This window comes from Plutella xylostella, chromosome 22, assembly GCF_932276165.1.
Source record: "Plutella xylostella chromosome 22, ilPluXylo3.1, whole genome shotgun sequence".
In the NCBI taxonomy this organism is placed as follows: domain Eukaryota; kingdom Metazoa; phylum Arthropoda; class Insecta; order Lepidoptera; family Plutellidae; genus Plutella; species Plutella xylostella.
In genome coordinates, this window is record NC_064002.1 from 5716003 (window position 1) to 5738098 (window position 22096).

Genomic DNA, 22096 nt, shown 5'->3' on the forward strand with positions numbered 1-22096 from the left:
GCGATAACTGCTTAGCAGTAAGGTGTTTTATTCTCTGAATTAAGTACAGTAGGTAAATGCTGCTGGAAATAATTCATTTATTTCTTAAATATTAATTTGTCACTTAGATATAGCAGACATCACATTCAGATCTTTAAGATATAAGTACTTACTAAAGATAGGAATCATTACATTTATGATTGAATAGTTAAAGTACAATATAATGAAAATTACTAAATATAATTTATAATTTTGTCAGACAGCAAAATGCCAGTCATCTTTTGTGCTAGACTTTACGGCAGGAAATGCATAGCGGTAAAAAAATATAGTTATCAGCTGTATACAAGTTAACTATGATGTATGTATACGTACAGATTTTAGGCCTAATTTTTCAGAAGTCAGATAAAAGTTATCATGGGAATAATAATTCTGATGCTGTCGCATCTGAATGTTTGCATTAGAGCATGACATTGACATTGAAAAATTAGCCCTAAAATAAAATAGCTTTAACTACCGGATAAAATTAATATGGACTAAATAGGTACTCACAACAAACATTACAAAGGAACTATCTACTCATTAAAAAGCCTTACCTATGAATTTACAATAGCTTACTACACTCTATACATTTAAAATTTATGAAAATTTAAAATTATTATACGAAGAAGAGTACTTACTATTATTTTATACAATACATTCGAAGCAAAATATGTGCTATATTTACACTAACTCTGTCAAGGAATGTTTTACGCCGTTTGATGATATGAATGATGTTGAAATAAGAAGTTGAGTAAAATATACGAAATAAGTTAATTAACGGACGGAAGCGTTTGATAGGCAGCTAAAACTCATTCAACCCTCATTTGTATATAGCCGACAGGTACAAACAAAATTATTTATAAAAATCCAGTTATATACAGATAGTTAGAAAAAATAACAAAAATTATGAAACACGCAAATGTCAAAGAGCTAAACTATCACAAAAATATACAAACTTAATTATTAAATTACTCAGTTACATTACATCTCTGAATTGCTGTCCATAGCCTTATTTGTGTACGCGAAATTAGTTCTATCTTGCGTCGTAGTGACCGAAGTGGCGTCAGTGTCGAAGCTCGGTTCGCTCTTAATCTCTACGACCCAAGGTTGCTTTTCCGCTGAACAGAACACGCCGTAAATTACCGCTCCAATCAGGTAGATGGCGCTAGTGATGAAAAACACGGCCCGCCATTGTTCCGCCGTCTGAAATAGGAAACAAATGCGAGTTAATTATTATGTACGTAAATAAGAAAATACTTCTGCAGTCTACTTGTTGAAATAATTAATATGCGTTTATCGGTTGGTGTTATGAAATGGTATTTGGTGAGAGCGAAAGATGGCGTTGAAAATTCACAATATATTCAATGAGTATTTTTGTGGTCTGTTTTTTCATCTTTGATACTAAATTGACAGATTCTGAACGGTTTTATGCAACAGTCGATTGTCCCACGATTAACCACCGTGTTGCATAAAATTAATCGCTTTTGCTTTCGTCTAGGGCGGATTTTGAAAAGATCAGAAGGTTAAAGATTACACTTACATTCTCAGTGACTATAGAGCCGGCGAGCGGCGGGCTGATGATGCCGGGCAGCGTGGCCACGGTGTTGGACAGGCCCATGAGGACTCCGGCGTGAGGCGGCGCTATGTCCAGGTGGTTCACTCTGGAAATTAGATAAATGGTGTTGTTTGTAATCAGGCAAAAGTAAGTACGTCCGGATATTCCTATAAAATGCCACCACTGCGTGAATGACGGAGTTAGAGACCCTCAAACCAATTCCTAGGCACTCCCTATCACGTCTTGTAATATGCAAGCTGAAGTGCCAGTAAGCCACTCATATCTGTGAAAGTATCAATCTTTGAGTACCTATGTGAGTTCTTGAGTGTAAACCACGAATAGGCAAACGGAGCTTTGGACGCCCTCCAGCCCGCTCGACCAACACCCTTAGATAATGTAGCCGGTAGGGGTTGAAAGCATAAAAGCCAAGAGTGTTGTGCGGTCCTTAGGACATATCTACTATGTCAATGTAGGACGTATAGTTGCTTATTATGAACTTATGTATAACCACAAAGCGATTCCTTCCCCATTAGGCACATTTTAGTTAATCAGCATTTATTTTTGTAACTGAAGACTCGGCAGACCGCGAGAGACATGGCAGCGCTCTGTCAAAAAGGAAATGGGCCAGGCGGGGATGTCTCTGAGCTGGCTCAAGATCGTTAAGTAAGAGTTGCAGCGCTTCACTTCGGCCCTTTGCTCCCCAGCGGAAATTGGGAATAAGTAAGTGAGATTTGTATTTTTTAAAATTACCACTCAACAATAACGAAGTATAATACTTACGCGAACCCAGCCCAGGCGAACCCGCCGAGCCCGACGGCGATGGTGAGGCACGCCACACAGCCTACCACAGATGTGGCATACGCCGCTGACACCATGAACACCGTCTGGAATTAGTGGAAACGAGGGAGTGATTATTAGTAAGCCGATGCGAGATTTAAAATGTATCTTTACCTATACGCGGAAGACAATTTTCAAAAGCCCGTGGTGTTTGTCAAAATCACGCTAAGCTATTGGTGCGTGCTATATGCTGCTCGGCCGTTGTTGATCTGTTGCGCAAACATCTGCGAAGATGGCCGCAATTTTCTCAAAATATGTATGTATAAGATTTCTAGGGTAAACTCATATACATTATTAGAAGAAGAAGAAGAAGAATGTTTATTTTGACCAAAAAAAAAAAACACACAAAAAGTAACTTAATATTAATATGGCCTAAAATTAACTTAACTTTAGACTTATACAAAAAAATATCTGTTTTGAGTTTTTGGTGGTAACAAATAATGCAGTAGTTTATTATGTATTTTTATAACTTCTAAACTAGGTAAAAACCTGTATTTTAGAAGTTAAATATATACTTAAATTAGGCATTATTTGTGGCCAGTTGCTAGTATTTTAGATTATATTTATGAAATAAATTTAAAGTTTAACAAATTATGCCATGGGAAAGTGATTTAGAAAGAAAAAAAAGTTGCTATTATGTTGTATACAGTCTAAAAATTTACATAAATACTGTGAAAGGGAACACTACTGCGTTTACAATAGGGTTTCGAGCAAGCATTCTGTGTCTATTATCATGTACCTACTGCGGAAGCTTACTAAGGTGATGCGCTTACAAGTGTTTTTACTGACAGTTTCAATAACTCTATCTCTACCGATGACTGGTAGTATCTTTCATACGATTTTGACTGGTTGTAACTTTTAATGTGTCAAAATAGTATGAAAGTAACTACCAGTCATCGGTATGAACTGGCAGTTAATCTTTTCGGTGCTCGGTCACTACTCATTTACACAAACGTACCTGTGCCAAAAACGCTCCACAGTTGAACAGCTTCCTAATATTGGTCCGTGATAGTTTCCCGTTGCTGAGCAGCCAATCGGCCAAGTGCCCGGCCACTTGTAAAACTATGGCCATGGCCAAATATGGTACTGCCGCCAGCCAGCCCGTCTGTGATGTCTCGAACTTGAACACGTCTGGAAGTTGGAAAACATAGTTGTTTCATTTAAAATGTTTAGGAGTATTTTTATGCTTACATTACTTACTTCATTTCATTTCAACGATGAGGAATGGTTTTGGACCATTTTTACAGACAACATAAGGGCTTTTTTATACCTCTAGACACCGCGTATAGATTTATGGGTGAGGGATCTTGGATAAAAGTGTGTCGCGATCACCGCGCAACCAAATTGATGGACCATTTGGAATAAAGAGTGTCGAACCCCTAATTTCATAAAAATCTGAATATATGAAAAGAAACTGACCCTTCATAAATGTAGGCAGGAAGGTGAGCAGCGTGTAAAAGCCCCAGTTCTCGGCGAAGTGCGCGGCCACGATGGCCCAAACCGGGCCAGAAGCCAGCATGCGTCGCCACGGGTGACGCACTTTGGAAGTTTCTAGAGAGTGCGAGCCGCGGGACTCCTGGAATAAGATAGATGGCGGATGAGTGGATTGGAAGAGGGAATACTAACGATTGTTTGTACACATTTTTCACTCTGTCTTGAATCAATCTAAAAATAACATGGTCTTTAAAATGGTGACTATAAATGACTCTTTTTGATCAGAAGATCGGTTAGGAATCAATAAAAGATGAAAACAAAAGAAGCGTAGAGTGGGCCTGCGGCCCGCCGTACTAAGGACCGTAGCCGTAGATAGTGGTTAGATGAGACGGCCGATGATAAAGAGACCTATGTCTAGCGTCGATTACGAGATAATTATGTTTAAAATATTTCATTACAAAAGGAATAAAAGTAATAATTACTTGTATGTATTTCAATTCAGCCGGTGTTATGAGAGGATCCTTTTCAGGTGATTCCTTCACCACCAACCACCATACCGTCGTCCAAATTAGACCAAGAAGACCTGAAAATAACAGCCATAATAATAAGTTTTCATATTTGCATTCACTTTAAAATATTTCACTTACAGAGGGAACCAAAGAGTACTATGAGGGAACTGAAACGTCGGGAAATAAATAAGGACAAGCAACCCCAAGGAAACCACTGAACTAATTTTGACGCAACAAGTCAAGATGACAGATGATTAAGCGCTCGATTCTCTGCCGTTCAACACGCAATCAGCGCTCGAGCGACAAACGACGGTTGAAAATACTCCTTTAACTTTTATCTTTTTTTTAATTGATTCTTTTTTACTCACCGAAAACATAAAATATGCCTGGCCAGCCAGTGTAGTGTGCCAGTAGGGAGCACACAGGCATGGATACTACGGTGCCGGCGTAAGATCCACTGAATGCGAAGGTGGCTAGCCTGGCGCGTTCGTTGCTCGGCGCCCACTGCGCCCATACTGCGTGGATGCACGGGTATGTTACACCCTGGAATAAGATAATATAGTAGTTGTTAGATTATAAATCAAGTAGGTACTTTATGCAACACTGGCAGTGTGAACTTTACGAAGAACGTTATAAGACTTATAAGTAGTTCAAATATCTGCATTTGTGGATTTGTCAAAAATTCAAACATGAAATATGTAAAAAAAACTTAATACCTACCATGTCAAAATAAGGCCTTAATTTAATATCTGTGTTATGCGTGATTGTATTTTGTGTGTAAAGTATGACGAATACACATTGTTTCCATTCGATATGCCATTAAAGTACCCGATAAGTGCAAATGATTGTACCTATGCTGTCGTACAACAATAATTTCATGTTTATGACTTTGTAAATTTACTTACTTTTAACTCACATACAATCTTTTCGATAGTTATGCTATTAAGTATATAAGGTACAATACAAAACTGGTCTTGGACGTTAATATGTATCTATCTACTTAAGAGGGAAGTATACCACTTGCTCGTCCATAAAAAAGAGAAAACGTTTTACTACCTCTAAATATTATCCAATCTCCATGATTTTTTTGTATGTTATTGACACAAGGAATTACTAGGTTTATAGCTTTTCCTTTTTTCTAAATTTTCTATAGATTCAAAATTATAGGCACCTCAAATAACGTAATTTTTGTGATAAAAACTTTCAAACTCAAACTCAAAATTATTTATTAAGATTTATTTTTTAAAATAAAGATTTATTTTTTTATTTTTTAAGAGATTGGTTGTTATTTAGTTAGTGTAAACGTTAACGTTTCTCCCGAAACCAGAATTTCATCAAGAAAAGTACCTATTGTCAGTCGCGAGCTGCAGTGCATCTCTATCGCACCCGTGCCAGAGCCATGAGAGTACAAGCGATAGCGAATGTTTTCCTAAATAAGTACCTATTTCGCTAGAATCGCGAAGGTATACTCTCCTCTTAAGTATCTGTGTATGTTCTAACCCATCTCTGCCTAGTTTGAGGTCGGACGGCAGTATGTGAGATATCCCCACATACATAATATTATAATTATTAATATATTATGTATTTTACCTCAAACAGTCCCTCCAGCACCCTGACAGCGACCAGCAGCGCGGTGCTGGTGTGCGCCAGCGGCGGCGTGAAAAGCGTCAGCAGTGACGTCATACCGATCCCAATGGCGAATACCCTGGAATTGAGAGGAGAGGTGCTTGAATTGGTTGGTAGCTGGTGGAAGCGCGTGGCGATATGTAGGTCATTTTTCCCCTTAGTATAAAACGTAGTTTAAAGATAGGACAGGTTTAGAACAGGTTATATTCCAGAGCTTTCATACGTAAAATCGGAAGCCTTAAGCCGAGTTTTAAGCAGAACTATCTTTTGTCTTCTTTTATAATAAGTGGTGTTGTGTTAGGACTAAGCATTAATTGCTGTGGTTTTATGTTAGGATTGTGACAATGTGATTCGTTATCTGATTTATAAATAATAAGTAAGTTCGTATCTACATATCAGGCTTGAAATATATAGTGGTCCTATAGGTACCTAATACTTACGAAACATAATATGAAGGAATGCGACAGGTTTTATTTGTGTAATAAGATTAGGTATACCTTTTCTACATCCAAAATTGACCTAAATAATATCGTTGAACAACTTCAAAGCTTCAAATATCTCAGTCTCACGAGCGATAACTAATATATAACAATCGATATCATTTAATCAGATAGGAATGTGATAAGTATAACTTTGATGCAAACGTACCTATGTAAAATCTTTTCACCATGGTGCACGGTGACAAACGCTAGTGGGCTGTAGTGTTTGACACTAATACTAATATTCCTCAGGCATGGTTCAACTTCAATTTAAATGCCCAAATAAATATAAAAGTAGGGTACATTAGGTGCAAGCATAAACAGTAAATTCACACATTTTAAGTATTACATTCATACGGCAGCTTCACGGGTCTGTTACCGACGTCGATAAACTCGCGATATAGTGACGATTATCTACGTCGATAACAAAGCCGTGCCACATCAGCTGAACAACAAAAAAAGTTAGTAAGTATTAGTCGACACGGTGCACAGAAACGGAACGGACCTGTTACCTCCGATCTTAGCCGCGAGCCAGCCGCCCAGCAGCTGAGTGCAGATGTAGCCGTAGAAGAACGAGCTCAGCACCAGCCCTTTCGTCTGCGAGCTCCACTCGAACTCCGGCTTCTGGAAATTGGGTGTTTTATGATATTATTTCTAGGGTATAAGGGAGGGTGGCTTGATTGCGTGAAAGATAATAATGAGAGAGTGTGGAATGAGGGTATGACAAAGGATAGGGTAAAATAGCGTGACATGAGGCACAAAGCTGACGCTCAATAAGAAAAAGGCTCAAAAGAAGAAGGAGAAGATTATTTCTATGGTAAGCACACTTATATCTGTAACTTAGGTTGCCTTCACATTAGGCAAACTGCTAACAAACAAACAAACAAACTGTGAACACTCGGCATACTAAACCAATACACCGCCGCTCACTGGAATTGCATTAGAACTTTGTTATAATAAACATTTCCGATTCCTATCTGCCATAATAATTAAAACTCGAAAACACGGGTATTGATGAGCTTGTACCTATTAAGGGATATTTTATTTATGGCATGAAAATAGAGAGTTTATCATATCCATTTATCATAAAATACACATGAAGGTTTTATAGTTTTATCCAGATAGGGTGTATGTTAATTTCCGGCATACCATGTTACATTTACATACTCACTATTACTCACACTTACCCTCTTATTTTATGGTGCTGACATGACATGCTAGCTATTACTACTAGTGGATACAAAGTAACTATACGCACGTTGTTTTTTAAATAAAAAGTTCAAGTAACTATTCGGCATTCATAACTGCCCCCCCATCGCAAACTAGTATTGACAACAATTTTCGTATTGAACCTGACACTAATTACTTCGTTTTGACTTCACAATAGGGCCCCGATCCTCCAACATAAAAATACAATGGCAACACCACAATCACATTTCAGCAAAACACTAAATCCATAATTACTACTGAAGCTGAGACGATAAGATCTTATTATCCTGAACATAACTACAGCTGAAACACAATACACACAGAGATAAACACAAACACACAGTAAGTGCTTTGTAAATAAGATAACACTTTTGTTAGCTTAGAGTAACATTGTGTGTAATTGTGTATTTATCTTACGACCGCGCGACCGACTCTAAAACTAGGAGATCTTCTTTTATCAATGTTTTGATAGTTGTGATTATCATTATCAACGTAGGTATGTAATTTATTATTTTATTGACCATTGACCATACTTGGTGTGAATAAGCTGCATATCTAGATTTAGCACATGTATCTACATGTGTGAAACAACCCACAATACTTGCAGTGGAAAAGCGTGGTGGGAAATAGGTAGTCCTAGCAAGAAAGCAGTTTAAGTTAGACTTGGGAATATGCACAGAGGTTCCATTCGAGAGAGCCAAGTGCACGCACCAACACCCCTACAGAGAATAGAATAATTATAATATACCAAAATCCTTACAGAATTTAAGGCAAAACTAAACTCGCAGTACAAGCCTAGAGTAATTTACTTAATATTTTTCTAGTAGATACTTATCACAAGTAAATATTTAAAAGACTGTCCGTCTCCGTCAATGTTATCGCCTGTAGGTAAACATAGCGTCGTGTTCGTTTATTTACTTTGAGCCAGACTTCGTAACCAACTTCATGGAATGAAAATATTTTACTTCGGTCCAAGAATATTACAACTACCTACACATAAGTTCAACACACTAGAGTTAATTTCTAGAACATTGAACAATCCATCCATGAATTTGAGGACCCATAAACAATAACACCCAGAGTCAGGGGTCACTCGCAAAATACCATGTTTATAATCTTTTAACGTTTTACGTCCAAACTAAAGTACGTTTTTACGGTAAGTAAGTATCGCAAATCGCCTTCCCTCTCCCGCAACCCTTTTATTACGAGCGATAACTGTTCAAAATATAGGTCGGATCCACTGTTTCGCGAACATGAACATATGATACTTGCCAAACAAATTAAGACTTTATCACCAGGTGACAACAAATTATAACTACGCTACACAAACTTGGAAACTTAGTAAATAACTCAACTAAATCCACTTAGAAACAGATGCTTTAAGGTACATTCTCCCACGCCAAATGAAATATAGGTCACGCCGTAAATTCCACAGCCCTAATCCCTTGTAATAAGGTAACTTTTGTTATGTCGCGACAAAAAGCTTTTTCTTGCTACGTTTATGACTCCCAAAGTACAGATTTTGACCGGTCTCTGACGAGGTCGCTAGTTTTTACGGTCACGAGTCAATAAATTGTTTCAAGGAAAATATGGGATTGAAGAAATGTTCCGAGTAATGCCTCTTTATTTATTTCCAATTTGTTGCACTCGTGCTAACTTCTAAAAGAGCCATTTACGTAGGCTGTTGAGAAATGATTAGATTTTCCCGTAGCTATAAAAATGAAAGTGCGTAGTGAGCGAGCTTGCAAGAGCAATTCAGCTGACACGCCTAGAGCCAACCATTAGTTCACTTTACAACGTAAAACGTTAGCGAACCCATAAAAATAATTTTAGGAAACAAAAATTGGACTAATGTTAGGGGCACTATAGCAACATGTTAGCTACATGGAGGTAATCAATCGTTAGATTACGTAGTTTACTAACTGTGTATTACCAGTTTTTAAGTTAGTTTATGTATGGCTATGATGTAGTAAGAAAGGGGATTGTAAAGTGCATAAAAACTTTAAATTAACACTTACATTATTTTTTTTACACAGACTATTTAATTGGCTTTGGAGATGTTGGTGATGTCTAAGCTAAAGTATACTCCAACCTTATCGGACCAGACCATGCCAAACTTTAAACATATCAAAACGTAATTAAGACCAAGTAGAAAACCCATTTCATTCTATTCGGAAAACTTTACTACTTTCCAGCTAAGTACCTTATTATCTTAAAAACTATTAAAGCAACGACTAACTATACAACATCTAATATCCATTTGAAACTTTCCGTAAGTGCGCGTGAGAAAACGTCGTGTGCACTTATAAATACATATATATACCTAGTTAAACCTAGGTTAAAGCTGATTTATAAAGTAGTAAAGTCAGGACAGCAACAACTACTGAGCTTGACATGCCTAAGATTTAATTTAACAATGGTTAATATTTTATTTGGGCTAGGGTCAGTCACCTATAAACTACCTATCACGGGCCAGAATCTAATATACCTACTTACCAACTGCTTCTTTAAAATACCATCGTCGATCGTGTACAGCCAAACCCATTCCAACATCTGCACCCACAACAATAAAGGTCGATTCACACACTGTTTAGTGCGAGTGTTAAGTAGACGTACGGTCATGTGCAGAGAAATCTGACCCCCCTCACATAGTAACAATGCTTTTGTGTAGGTACATTGCTGGGCGTCTTGTGCAGTATTTGCAAAACTTTTGAATCTTCCATACATACTCAACAATGTACCTACGTCTACTAAACACTCGCACTGAACAGTGTGTGAAGATCTAATTCATTTCAACTCACAAACACAACAGTCCCATTCTCCAACACGGTCTCGACGGGCTCGGTCATGGCGACCACGGCCACCGACAGGTTCACTCTCAGCGCGTACACGTTGAAGAAGCCGAAGAACGCCAGAAGAGCCACCACCAGCCGCCGCTTGCGCCAGAAGCAGAGGGTTGGCGGCTGCGCCGGGGCGTCTTGTCTGGGGAAGAAGACTGCGGTTAGATTGGGAAGATTTCTGAAAGTTCATTAAAAAACGTTCGATAGATACCTAGTACGATGGTATTACTAACGCCATGTATAGTCGGTTTTTTAGGGTTCCGTAGCCAAAATGGCAAAAACGGAACCCTTATAGTTTCGTCATGTCCGTCTGTCCGTCTGTCCGTCTGTCACAGCCGATTTACTCGGAAACTATAAGTACTACAGTGATGAAATTTGATGGGAATATGTGTTGTATGAACCGCTACAAAAATATGACACTAAATAGTAAAAAAAAGAATTGGGGGTGGGGCCCCCCATACATGTAACTGAGGGATGAAATTTTTTTTTTCGATGTACATACCCGTGTGGGGTATCAATGGAAAGGTCTTTTAAAATGATATAAAGTTTTCTAAAAAACATTTTTCTTAAAGTGAACGGTTTTTGAGATATCAGCTCTCAAAGTCGTAAAAAGTATGTCCCCCCCCCTCTATTTTTATAACTACGGGGTATAAAATTCTAAAAAAAATAGAGGTGATGCATGCTAATTAACTCTTTCAACGATTTTTGGTTTGATCAAAGTATCTCTTATAGTTTTTGAGATAGGTTGATTTAACTGTAATATTATATTTGCTGCTACGGAACCCTTTGTGCGTGAGCCCGACTCGCACTTGGCCGGTTTTTTTAGTAGCTGTCGTCTATGGTGGGACTTGGGAAACCCCTCATAAAGGAGTTATATGGAGGTCAGGTCACTCTAATTCTTATTAAAATAATTAATAAGGCATGTTTTATTAAAATCATCAGCGTTTAGCCATTGATATTTTTATAATGAAATATTTGAATTTGAAATGAAATATTTATTTATATTATCTAAGTATATGACTGTATCAAAGTGGAGAGTTATGGATAGGTTCTTCTCTCTACTTCTTACTATCCTATAGGTACTACTAAACTACTTACTACTTACTAAGTACTTAACTACTTACAAATATAATGTATCACTCTAGTTATAACAGCACTCTACTGTAGTGAATAAATCAGTCCAATTAGAAGTTCCCTTGTTATTTACGCTTCGGTGGCTGTTGTGCTCATCAGCCATATCCGAGTGCTCCATATCACAGGATCTCAGTACGCAAGTAGGTACAGGAAACCACACAAACAAATTTAATAGCCTTGAAATAAACTTAGGTTATTCTTGAAAAATGTATTTGAGATGTATTTGCGGGGTAAAGTTCTCTAGCAATGAAAAAGTGCCATCCACAAAACGCCAAAATGAAATCGCTTCAATTAAAAAATAATAAGTAATATTATTTGATCATAATATTTATGTTTTAGTTGGTAAGATTCTGATGCGCTTTTAAATGTTCTACAATTTAATATTGCAGCCTTTTCGTTTAGGAGTAATTTGGTGCTATGTCACTGTCAGGGTAAAACGGGATTACAGATTTGAAATGAGTAAGCAATTAATCAGTTACATAGGATTGGTAATATTGTACTTATTTGGATTATGCTGTTACATCTGTTTTAATCCACTACAATCCCTTTTCAAAGACATGAGCACGAATAAGTAGCTACACGGGTAATGGATTAACTAAACCAGTGTTTTTCAACCTTTTTCATGACGCGACCCCCCTGGAATAAAAAAATATTTCGCGACCCCCTTGACCCTTTCGGTTTTATATCATGTATGTATGTGTATGTTACACTGTTACAGTATTCACAATATTCATTCCATACGACGTATTTATGGTCTCCATGATTAGGATTCGAAGTAGTACGCATCATCATCATCAGGTCCTGGGATCCCTAATCAGGGACATAGGGCTCGAAGTGTAGATTTTCACTCTGACCGGTCCTGTGCCACGCCTTCGACTTCGTGCCAGCTCATGCCCAATAGTACGCATACTTATCGGATTTAAAAACACATTATTTTACAATTACACACATCGGATACGTGTGGCCATGTACAATTGTACATAGGTACGTACGACTAATGCCATTGCGACCCGGAATTTCTTTTTTGAAATTAGCTTTTTCTTTCTGATTTTTTTGAGCATTTAAATATCTTGAATAAAAGTTTTCAAGGGTGAAATTAAAATAAAAAGACAAAATAACTGGCTTTACAAAAAAAATATACACAAGGTCGTCGTCTTTGATCCAGGAAAGAAGGCCTCCCACGCTGCGTTTGCCTATTCGTGGTCTATACTCGAGAACTCGTTTACCCAATGGTTATCGGTTCTTCGGCAGATATGACCAGCACATTACCACTTCAGCTTGCATATTTTGTCAGCGATGTCGGTAACCTTAGTCCTCTGACGGATAACTTCATTTTTTTACGATCCATCAGAGAAACCCCAAGCATAGCTCTCTCCATATCATGCTGAGCGACTTTAAATCGCTGGACTAGTCCTACCGTCAGTGCCCACGTCTCTGCACCATACGTACATGGCAGGACGCACAGGTTGAAATCTTTAGTCTTCAAGCTTTCAGGGATGGCCAAGAAGAATATGTGCTGACAAAGTTTTCCTAATGAAACCCAACCCAGTTGGAGGCGCCTTGCAGCCTCCTTGTCGAAGTTGCTTCTGCCTAGCCGAATAGTCTGCCCGAAGTAGACGTATTCTTGCACAACTTCGATTGTTTCACATTGATTGGTCTCACCAACGATCACCGGCTCCGGTTCGATGTGAGCATTTACATGACTTTTGTCTTGTCCCAATTTATACCCCGAAGCCTACACGTTGGGAAGCAGCATTTAGGCCACTTCCATCATCCAGCTGAGTTCCTGCAGAGATTCTGCCATAATAACGATTTCGTCCGCGAAACAGAGAGGTGCGACATGTACTCGCCATTTATACATATCTCATGTCCAGCGGCATCGTACGGACTCCTCAACTCCTCGATATAGCGTCAGTCGATTTGAAATCTCTGCAACGCTTCCAAAATTGCCCAGGTCTCGATGGAGTTGAAGGCGTTTTCATAGTCCACAAAGGCTAGATACAGAGGTTGATTATACTCTTCGGTCTTCTGTGTAATCTGCCTTACGGTGTGGATGTGGTCTATTGTACTAAAACAGATCCACAATGAGATTAATAAAAAACAAGCTCAGCCTTGCATTTAAGAAAATTTTAAGTAAAAGTATTTTTAAAGTAACAGTCTTTCTTAATAAATTAATACTATGTAATTGTCTTTATTGTTTTTTTACTAAAGTTCCCAGTTTTTTCGCCCTTTGGCGACCCCCCTACAGAAGCTTCGCGACCCCCCAGGGGGTCGCGACCCACAGGTTGAAAAACACTGAACTAAACCATAATGCAACCTCTCTGCCATTGTCATCTGAGATTGAATAATTTTCTAAGCGCTTTTGTTATCCACGGGTCTAATCGGTGCATGTGATCTAGGTATATGTCTAGGCTTTAGGACCAAAGCTCATTTCCTGAGCTTGGATGGCTATATAGTTTATTTTCTCTGAATTAGTTAAAGTCTCGACAATACCGTAAAAAAGCCTATCTATATAAATTCTAAGCTCCCAGTTTCCACCGACAACGCCAGGATCGAAGTAAGTATCTAAAAAGGGAAATTTAAAACACGATTTATTTCTGGTGTGATCTTGTCGCATCCTTACTCACTGCTGGCTGCCTCGTTAAGTCCCATCCCTGAGGTGGCATTAATGGGATGGCAATCGTAAGAATCTTGTCATTGGTGGCGACCCAATTAGTTTGTGACCCAATTGCTGAGGATCACGTGAAAATCATTAGGTACCTATTTTCGACCACCGAGTCAACATTGGGAGTGAATGAGTGACCGGCTCTTCGGCTTTTCATTATGTCTGCGCTGAATTGATTCGTCTGTGATGCATTGTTGTAAGTCTAGAAATTAATTATTAATAATAATAAACCAATTAGGTACCTACAATATTAATAACTTTTGCTCGCGGGAATCACTATGTCTTAAGCTGCGTACAGACCCGTTCTGTACGCACCATTAAAAGGTTTTTCGTTAAGAACATAACGGGATAAAAAGTTTTTGTTAACCCAGATTAACTTTCATTAAAATCCGACAACACACACACTCACAAAATTCCCGAAATGCGTTCTTGCAATAAGTTTATACTGCTCCTAAAGTTATTTTCGGATTTAGGAGGAAGGGAAGGGTCTGAAACTTCCAAAAACCTATTTCGGTTGGAATGAAATAGTTTAAACTTTGTTCTTGTTTTTAAAGTCCAGTCTGATTCAGCCTTGATTCAGCCCCTGCCTAGTTGAATTACATACTTAAAACATTCCTACATTGGAAGGTCTTAATTTCAAGGCAATCCTTAATCAATCAATTTCTAGTTAGTCTGTCGGTGATCGGTCATACATAAATGGTTACAAAGGAAAGTAATGGGATTTACTCTCAGTAAATACCTACGTTGATTTTGAATTTAACACAACATTCAATTTCGCTAATCAAAGTACAAGTGTCAAAATGTACGATTTAGGTACGCGTCGTTATGTGTGTGTCGCTTGTAAGTTTCACAGTAACTAATTATGAACCCTTTACCCTTGTCATTTAACTAAGGGTGCCTTTACGTTTTACAAGTAACATTTACAAATCGTCTGGTTTTGACAAGCGGATCGAAGCCTTACGTATACCACCTTGTACCTATACATACAGTATGTACCTTTACGTATCCTAACTAATATTATAAAAGTAAATGTGTCTGTCTGTTACTCTTTCACGCCAAAACTACTGAACGGATTTGAATGAATTTTGGTATACATATGGTCTAGACCCTGAGAAAGAAAACATATGCTACTTTTTATCCCGGAATTCCCACGGGAAAACTTTTTAAGGCGTAGCGAAGCTCGCGGGAACAGCTAGTTCTCAATAAAAGGGTAAAGTAACTAGTAACTTCATATTTTTACGATTTTCAATAGATACTGATGTTAACTTTCATGTGACTCTGATCTGTATTCTCGGTATCGGAAATTTGAAATTTGCAATATCCGTTTAAGTATTTTTACGATTAATAAGAAGAATCAATTTTTAGAGTATTTTAAGACTGTGGTGGAGTCATTCTTGAATTTGAAACCAGTAACCCGTGTCTCAACTTATTATACCATTCAGACTGTTACTTAACGACGATTCTATTTTAGATTCTATCGAAAAATAAAAATAAAAGTTGGTGGCATTCTTGTAGGTTTAGGTACGTATAATATCGTTTACGTTAACTACAATGTGGATGTGCATAATCAATGTAAATCCATATGAATTTATGGCATAAATCGAGATTTATAAAGATTGTGTGTTTTTTCACTTTAAATTAAGGTATACAACAAGGTATTCAATTAAACAGTCTGCTCATTCTGTGTTTCTACTGGATCATTTCTAAGTAGAAGCCAAAAATTCTAATTTAATAATAGCAATCTGCGCAAAATGATTTCTCGAGAATCTCGAGTCCCAAGACGAATCGGGGCGAGCGCAAAGCAATTTCTTTATCAGAAACACCCTACTTTATCATAATGGTGTTTACACGCAAACTCATCCAGAGGGGCAGTTTAATTTAATAAGAGTTTAAGAAAATAAGATATTAGCATTACTTATAGCTATTTAAGCTATAGTTCACATGTGAATTATCCACATAAATAGATAATTCATTATAATATTTCTTATAATTTTTGTGTACATAAGTAAGTACCTATTTGACAAAAAATAATTGCTTAGGTACCTATGCGACGTACTTATTTAGGTACTCATTACCTAATCCCATAAAATGATAAAAAATATAAAAACGATACAAATACAATCGAATGACGTCAAACTCAACCACTTCTATTTTAAGTACCAATAAAGCCATTCAGGCATCACATACTTAGTAAGGAAGTATTTTAATGGCACATTCATGGTGTGTAGTTTTGATTAAATATACATTTCAAGCCCTTTCAAAAAATCTTTTCACTTTATCAAAATTAGCTCAGCAGCATTCAGGTTCTAATTAATCTTAGTGTTCATTTTCAGGCTTTAAGGTTTAAGTGAGGTTACGTACATGACGTATAATGTATCTTACGTACTGAAGCTGAAACCACTCTGAAACTGTACATTGTGACGTCATCGGGTGTCAGAGTAGGTTTCATCCGTGGGTGAAATGAATTTTCCAGCTAAAGGTCATGACCTTTCGCAGACAGCCCGTGCACACCAATCGAATCAAACTTGATTGACACAACAATAACTGTTTCATACATCGATCTTTATTGAATGGGCGCAATAGATATAGCATTTACCAAAATTACCTATAACTAAAAATAAAAAGGCTTTACAGTATATATTTCTTTTTACCACAAATGGTAACATGAGCAATAGCGATTCTTGCTTTATTTAGATTTATACGATATCTTTTTTTGCTAAATGAGGCTAGTGTAGGTACAAATAAGAAGCCATTTGTTCAGTTATTTACTTAGTTCTTTAACGAGACGGATAATAATTATATGTATGTACCTATATGTAGCATAAATAACTTCAGTCAGATACGTATTTAGTAGATTGGAAATATTAGAATGTCCTAATGCAAGTACAATTACTTAACACCTTTGTGTCCAACAGAGAACAGAACAACTTCCTATTAAAACCTGACTACTCAAGGCTGACAGTAAACAAGTGTATTGCTTATTATAATTATTTATAACATGGTTTGTACCGCTTCTGGTGATTTAAAACCCTGACGGAGTAAAAACAGTGTTATACGTTTTAGGTAGGTAGTGTGGAAGACTAAGGAGTTCCTCTCGAATAGCGACTCACCTGATAGTCTCTCGCCCTGGTGGCTATTGGCTAACAATAGTCTAGCTGCTCTATTGTTCATCACCGACCAAGAAGAGGAAACGTGGGGCTACTCCGGACAGCTGAACCAGTAGACATTGGATCGAACTGGTAGTGGTTAGGCCAGAATGTTGGACAAGGCACATGAAAAACAGTTGACGATTACGGGCTGATCCGGCTGATCATGTTTTGATTGTGACAGTTTTTTAATCTGACTTCAAAACGAAATCCGATCATTCCAATGGATTTTTCTTTAAATCCATAGATGACATTCGGGACCTCATTCAAAACTAGTGCGTGGCAAGAACTATGATAGCAAAAATTATGACACATTACAAATACATTTTCATAGCCACTCGGACAGTTTTTCAGATGATACATAACAGCAGCTGTATCAGCAGAAGCAGATATAGGTAACACTTATCGCGCAAAACCTGGTCTTCCAGTACCGATTACGTTTTACCTACATTTTACTATTACTTACCTAGGTATGTTGTCTGTAAAAATAATACAGGTTGGTTGAAGTACAAAAGTAAGAACATTTAACATGTATAAACCTATGTCCAAAGAGGGAATATCCACTTACTTATAGGTATTCCCTCCTTGGACATTGGACCACCTGCGTGGTAGGGAAATGGTAGGTGCGAAGGCTCCGTTTGAATGAGCAAGGTGCAAATATAACACCATTCATGAATACATGAGGTGAATCTACAACCATAATACAACCTAAATACATAATAGGTAAGATTATATATGTATGTCTTCCGTATACTTAGTCAGCATTTACGATCACTTGTCTTCATGAGAACTGCCTTTGAATTGAATTAACGCGGATTTTTTAATAAGGTATTCTCTGAGCCAATCGTAGGCCGCAGCAGCTCGTCTGGCCGAAGCAATGCGATACCACATCCGCTTCGGCGCACAACAACGACTGTTATCACAATTAAGATCAAACATACCTGGCGGTCGAATTGTAGAACATGGCAGCTTGTCGCTTCAAGTCGTCGGCAACATTCTGCTCCTCCGCCATTGTGGAAAGGAGGCCGCGAAAACTCTCACAGGTCACTAGTCTACACTCTCACCATAGCCATGACTCAGCCTTATTCGCGCGAGAGAAGGTTTTGTTTTCACTGGCATGGGGGATTGTATATTTGGCGGTAACAGTGATAAGCGCAGTCGCGTCGCCCGCGCCTCTCACCTCGCACTGATGGCCGGGCCGCCCCCCTCCCCGTGGTACGGACATTCCCTCGTCACCCCCACTTGATTACGTGTGCTCATTTCGCCACGGTAACGTGACGGGCGCCGTAACTAATACGACTGTTGTGCTGACACTAACATCGCTTACGCCTTGTTAGTACACTTGCGCAGTGCTCGCGACCTTTTGAAATTGTACCTAATAAATGTTCAGAAATTATTGTTAAAGTAGTAAGTATTTACGAAGATGGTAACTTAGCAAATAAGTAACATAAGTTAATGTGTGGCACTTAGTTACTGAAAAGTTAAATACAATACAATGTGAACATTATGTTTGTAAGTAACTACACGATAGGTACAATTATGAGCAATGGTAGGATTAAGTACTCAATACTTGCACTTACTAAGCAAAAATTTGGTACACATATAACAGCAATCTTATTTGGTATGATTGAAAATCTCGGAAAACCTTCAATGAAGACGCACAATAAAAGGTGCCTATCCTAGGCCTGATTTTAGATTAGGTTTACTTGTTGTTTACGTTAAATACTGGGTACCTACTAAGACCAAAGCATTTTTAGTTATTTAAAATTTTAACACTATACTTATTATTTCAAAGCTATAAAATATAAATCATATCTGAGTTTTGTTATTAAGTACAGAAAATTTACAAATGGAACTGATCAACTTAAGTAATCAACTGTTAATGTAAGTAGGTACATTAAAAACATTATTATATAAGTCTTAGTAGTAGCAATAATACAAGTGTGAAACATTTAGTTTGATTAGCAGCGAACCATAAAAAAACTTAAATTAGTTATATGGCATGCTTATAAATTTATGTTTTAAGTTTCTTTTATCCAAACTCTCTCAACACAACTGCTCATAGTAAAGTAATAAAAAAAAAAAAAATTCTTTTATAGTTTAACATAGGTATATACATATTATTTTAGCACACAACACTGTAATTCAGGACTAAATTTGGGACCTGACTGTAATTCAGGGCCGGATAGATTAGAATATAGATTGAGTTGTGGTGGCCTAAAGGATAAGGTCTTGGCGCTCATTTGTGAGTCTGTGTTGAATCCAGCGAACAATTAAACCACATACTTACTCATATGGTGAAGAAAAACTTTTTGAGGAAACCTGCATGTCTAGATTCTACATGTGTATTATTAACCTAAGTACATTGTACTCATTCAAAAACTATAGCCATAAGTATATGAGCGGAACATCAAGTCATCAAGTGAGTATTGGTACTAGCGGGTGGCTCACTTGTGAGTCTCCTCTGACTAGCTCTTTGAAGATAACAGTGAGTAAGATAGACAACAAGTTAGAGTAAGTAAGTATATTCCATAACTAAAACATATTTTAGTGTAACTAATAATAATATTGGTTGTTAGTGATTGAAATCTAGTTAAATTGGCTACACTTAATCCAGCGAATCTTTGATTTAGACTGTAATTAACTGAGTTATGAGAAACCGGGTCTAAAGGGCTAGTTCATTTTTGTTCGGAGCATGGAAAAATAATTGGAATATTGACAGTCACTTTTACCAGTGACAAGAAACCCACTGAATATTCTCTAAAACCTCTTATCCTTCATTCCATCAGGAAATACAGGTCCAAATGTACAATACAAATATCGTTAAACGAGTCCCCTTTGCTGGTTGTACAGTGTACAATGTACATGTTTCACTTATTTCGAAAACTGTGATAGGCCATACGGCTATCACATATTTTCTTTTGTACAGTGGCTCGCTTGCGTATTCTTACTGAATAGCAATTCGGACAACGGAAAATCTTTTCAACAACTTTTCAAACTAAAGTTTAGAACGTAAAATACCAGCGATATGAATGGACTTACCTATTGCCTTCATTCTCCGTCCACAATGGAGAGTACACGTAGTCATATTCTTGGCTTTTGACCATAGCAAACTAAATAGCTGTTGTTATCTAACGTATTTTCTTTTCATAAAATAAATTTATAGTAACTTTAACTTTACAAATAAAAAAATTCTTATCGAACGTAAACAAAACTTTGTAAATAAAGCGCACCCAGTGACATTGGGTGACACAGAAAATGACATTTGACTTGACATTGACAGTTCATTGACATTGAAAATGAAGCTCCGTTCAGTTGTAAAACCTCAGAAGAAGCACTAGTAAGGGGAGTTTTCTGACGAATTACATAGATGGCGTCATTGCGATGTTTATAATAGTGGAGACCAAGGAACGTATACATCTAAGATGGAGAGCTTTTGGACCATAGAACAACGCGGACTCGGGTGTACCCTCGGGAAGCGTCATAGCGATCTTTCTTGATACAAAAAAGTCTGCCTTATGCCTGCATCGAACTGCCTAGGGGAACGTCTGCCTATTTCGTCTCCAGACCATTCATTCATACTCAATGTTTTCGACATCTCGTTTAAAAAAGGATTCATTTATTAAATAATACAGTGATTCAATTAAAATGTGATCTAATTAACCTAAAATAAAATAAAATAGTAGGTAGGTACCTACTTAGCTAAACTTACCTATCTTAATAGATAAAAAAAATATAGATCACCGCCGTCGTTTGGCAAGGTTCCCAAGAGGCTGGCCGCATTACCCCGCTGAATGGCGAGGCTTATCCTTTGACCCAGCGGCAGCGTCTCTACGCCGAAAGGCACAAACATGTAGCCTGGTCCTAGGGCTTGCGCCTTATAGCCGCCTCAGCTGTCGCTGCCTTGGTCCCGGTCGCTGGTAGGTGTAACGTGACTGTGCCAAAGTGTCAAATAGATAAGATAGTGTATAGGTACAGTTCTCCCATATTAATAATGCACATGCAAATCTTCGCAAACTGTCGTATTCCCGGAAACACCCGAATCATTGAATCGTAAGAGCACTTGCATTTTGATCCTTGTTCGAAAGAAATAGTAGTCAATATCATGTGACACATAATCGAAAACAATTTGGGCGGTTGGTGGCTGTCACCGATCAGTCAAAGGTTTCAAGGTCAAGATCGATATTACTTTTGTGGAATTATAAAGAGCTGCAATTACACATCGTTCCTGTTATTTTTTTTCAAATGTGAATTTAATTTCAACTTTCATTATTTTTGACGACGCCATATTATGAGGCACATTTAAGAATAAAATATACGTCACATTGATAGACTTCACTTTGCCAATAAAGCCACACCCAAAAGACCAAGTTTGTAATTGTAATATTATTGTGAATGATCAGCGCTGTAAATACTTTAAAAATGAGATTTTAATGTAAACCTGTGTTTGAAATCCATATTTCTTCTTTTAATATAAACCTTGTGTTATTCAAACCTTATTTCATCCATATTAACACCAGCTTGAGTAAGACATTTGAAAAGTACTGTAACATTTTCGAAGTAAATTTTAATATTATGACAATATTATGAATTATCGACTCAAATGTCGTTACTGATAAATCAATATCTCTTTTAGCACAAAAC

At 37.5% G+C, this 22096-nt stretch overlaps 1 protein-coding gene across 2 annotated transcripts; it reads right to left on the bottom strand.

Moving 5' to 3' along the window:
• Nucleotides 1–57: 57 nt before the first annotated feature.
• Nucleotides 58–20657, bottom strand: LOC105389046 (vesicular glutamate transporter 1). Of its 2 annotated transcripts, none has more exons than XM_038122551.2 (11): nucleotides 20495–20657; nucleotides 10469–10649; nucleotides 6964–7082; nucleotides 5944–6058; nucleotides 4722–4896; nucleotides 4327–4427; nucleotides 3830–3986; nucleotides 3369–3541; nucleotides 2354–2457; nucleotides 1559–1679; nucleotides 58–1221 (listed from the first exon to the last, which is right to left on the bottom strand). In XM_038122551.2, the coding sequence occupies exons 1-11, from the start codon at nucleotides 20557–20559 to the stop codon at nucleotides 1000–1002; spliced, it is 1533 nt and encodes a 510-aa protein (XP_037978479.1). In that variant the 5' UTR covers nucleotides 20560–20657; the 3' UTR covers nucleotides 58–999. The 2 variants fall into 2 exon arrangements, with proteins under 2 accessions (XP_037978479.1, XP_037978477.1); XM_038122549.2 differs by lacking the exon at nucleotides 20495–20657 and adding an exon at nucleotides 18394–18817.
• Between the last annotated feature and the right edge of the window lie 1439 nt (nucleotides 20658–22096).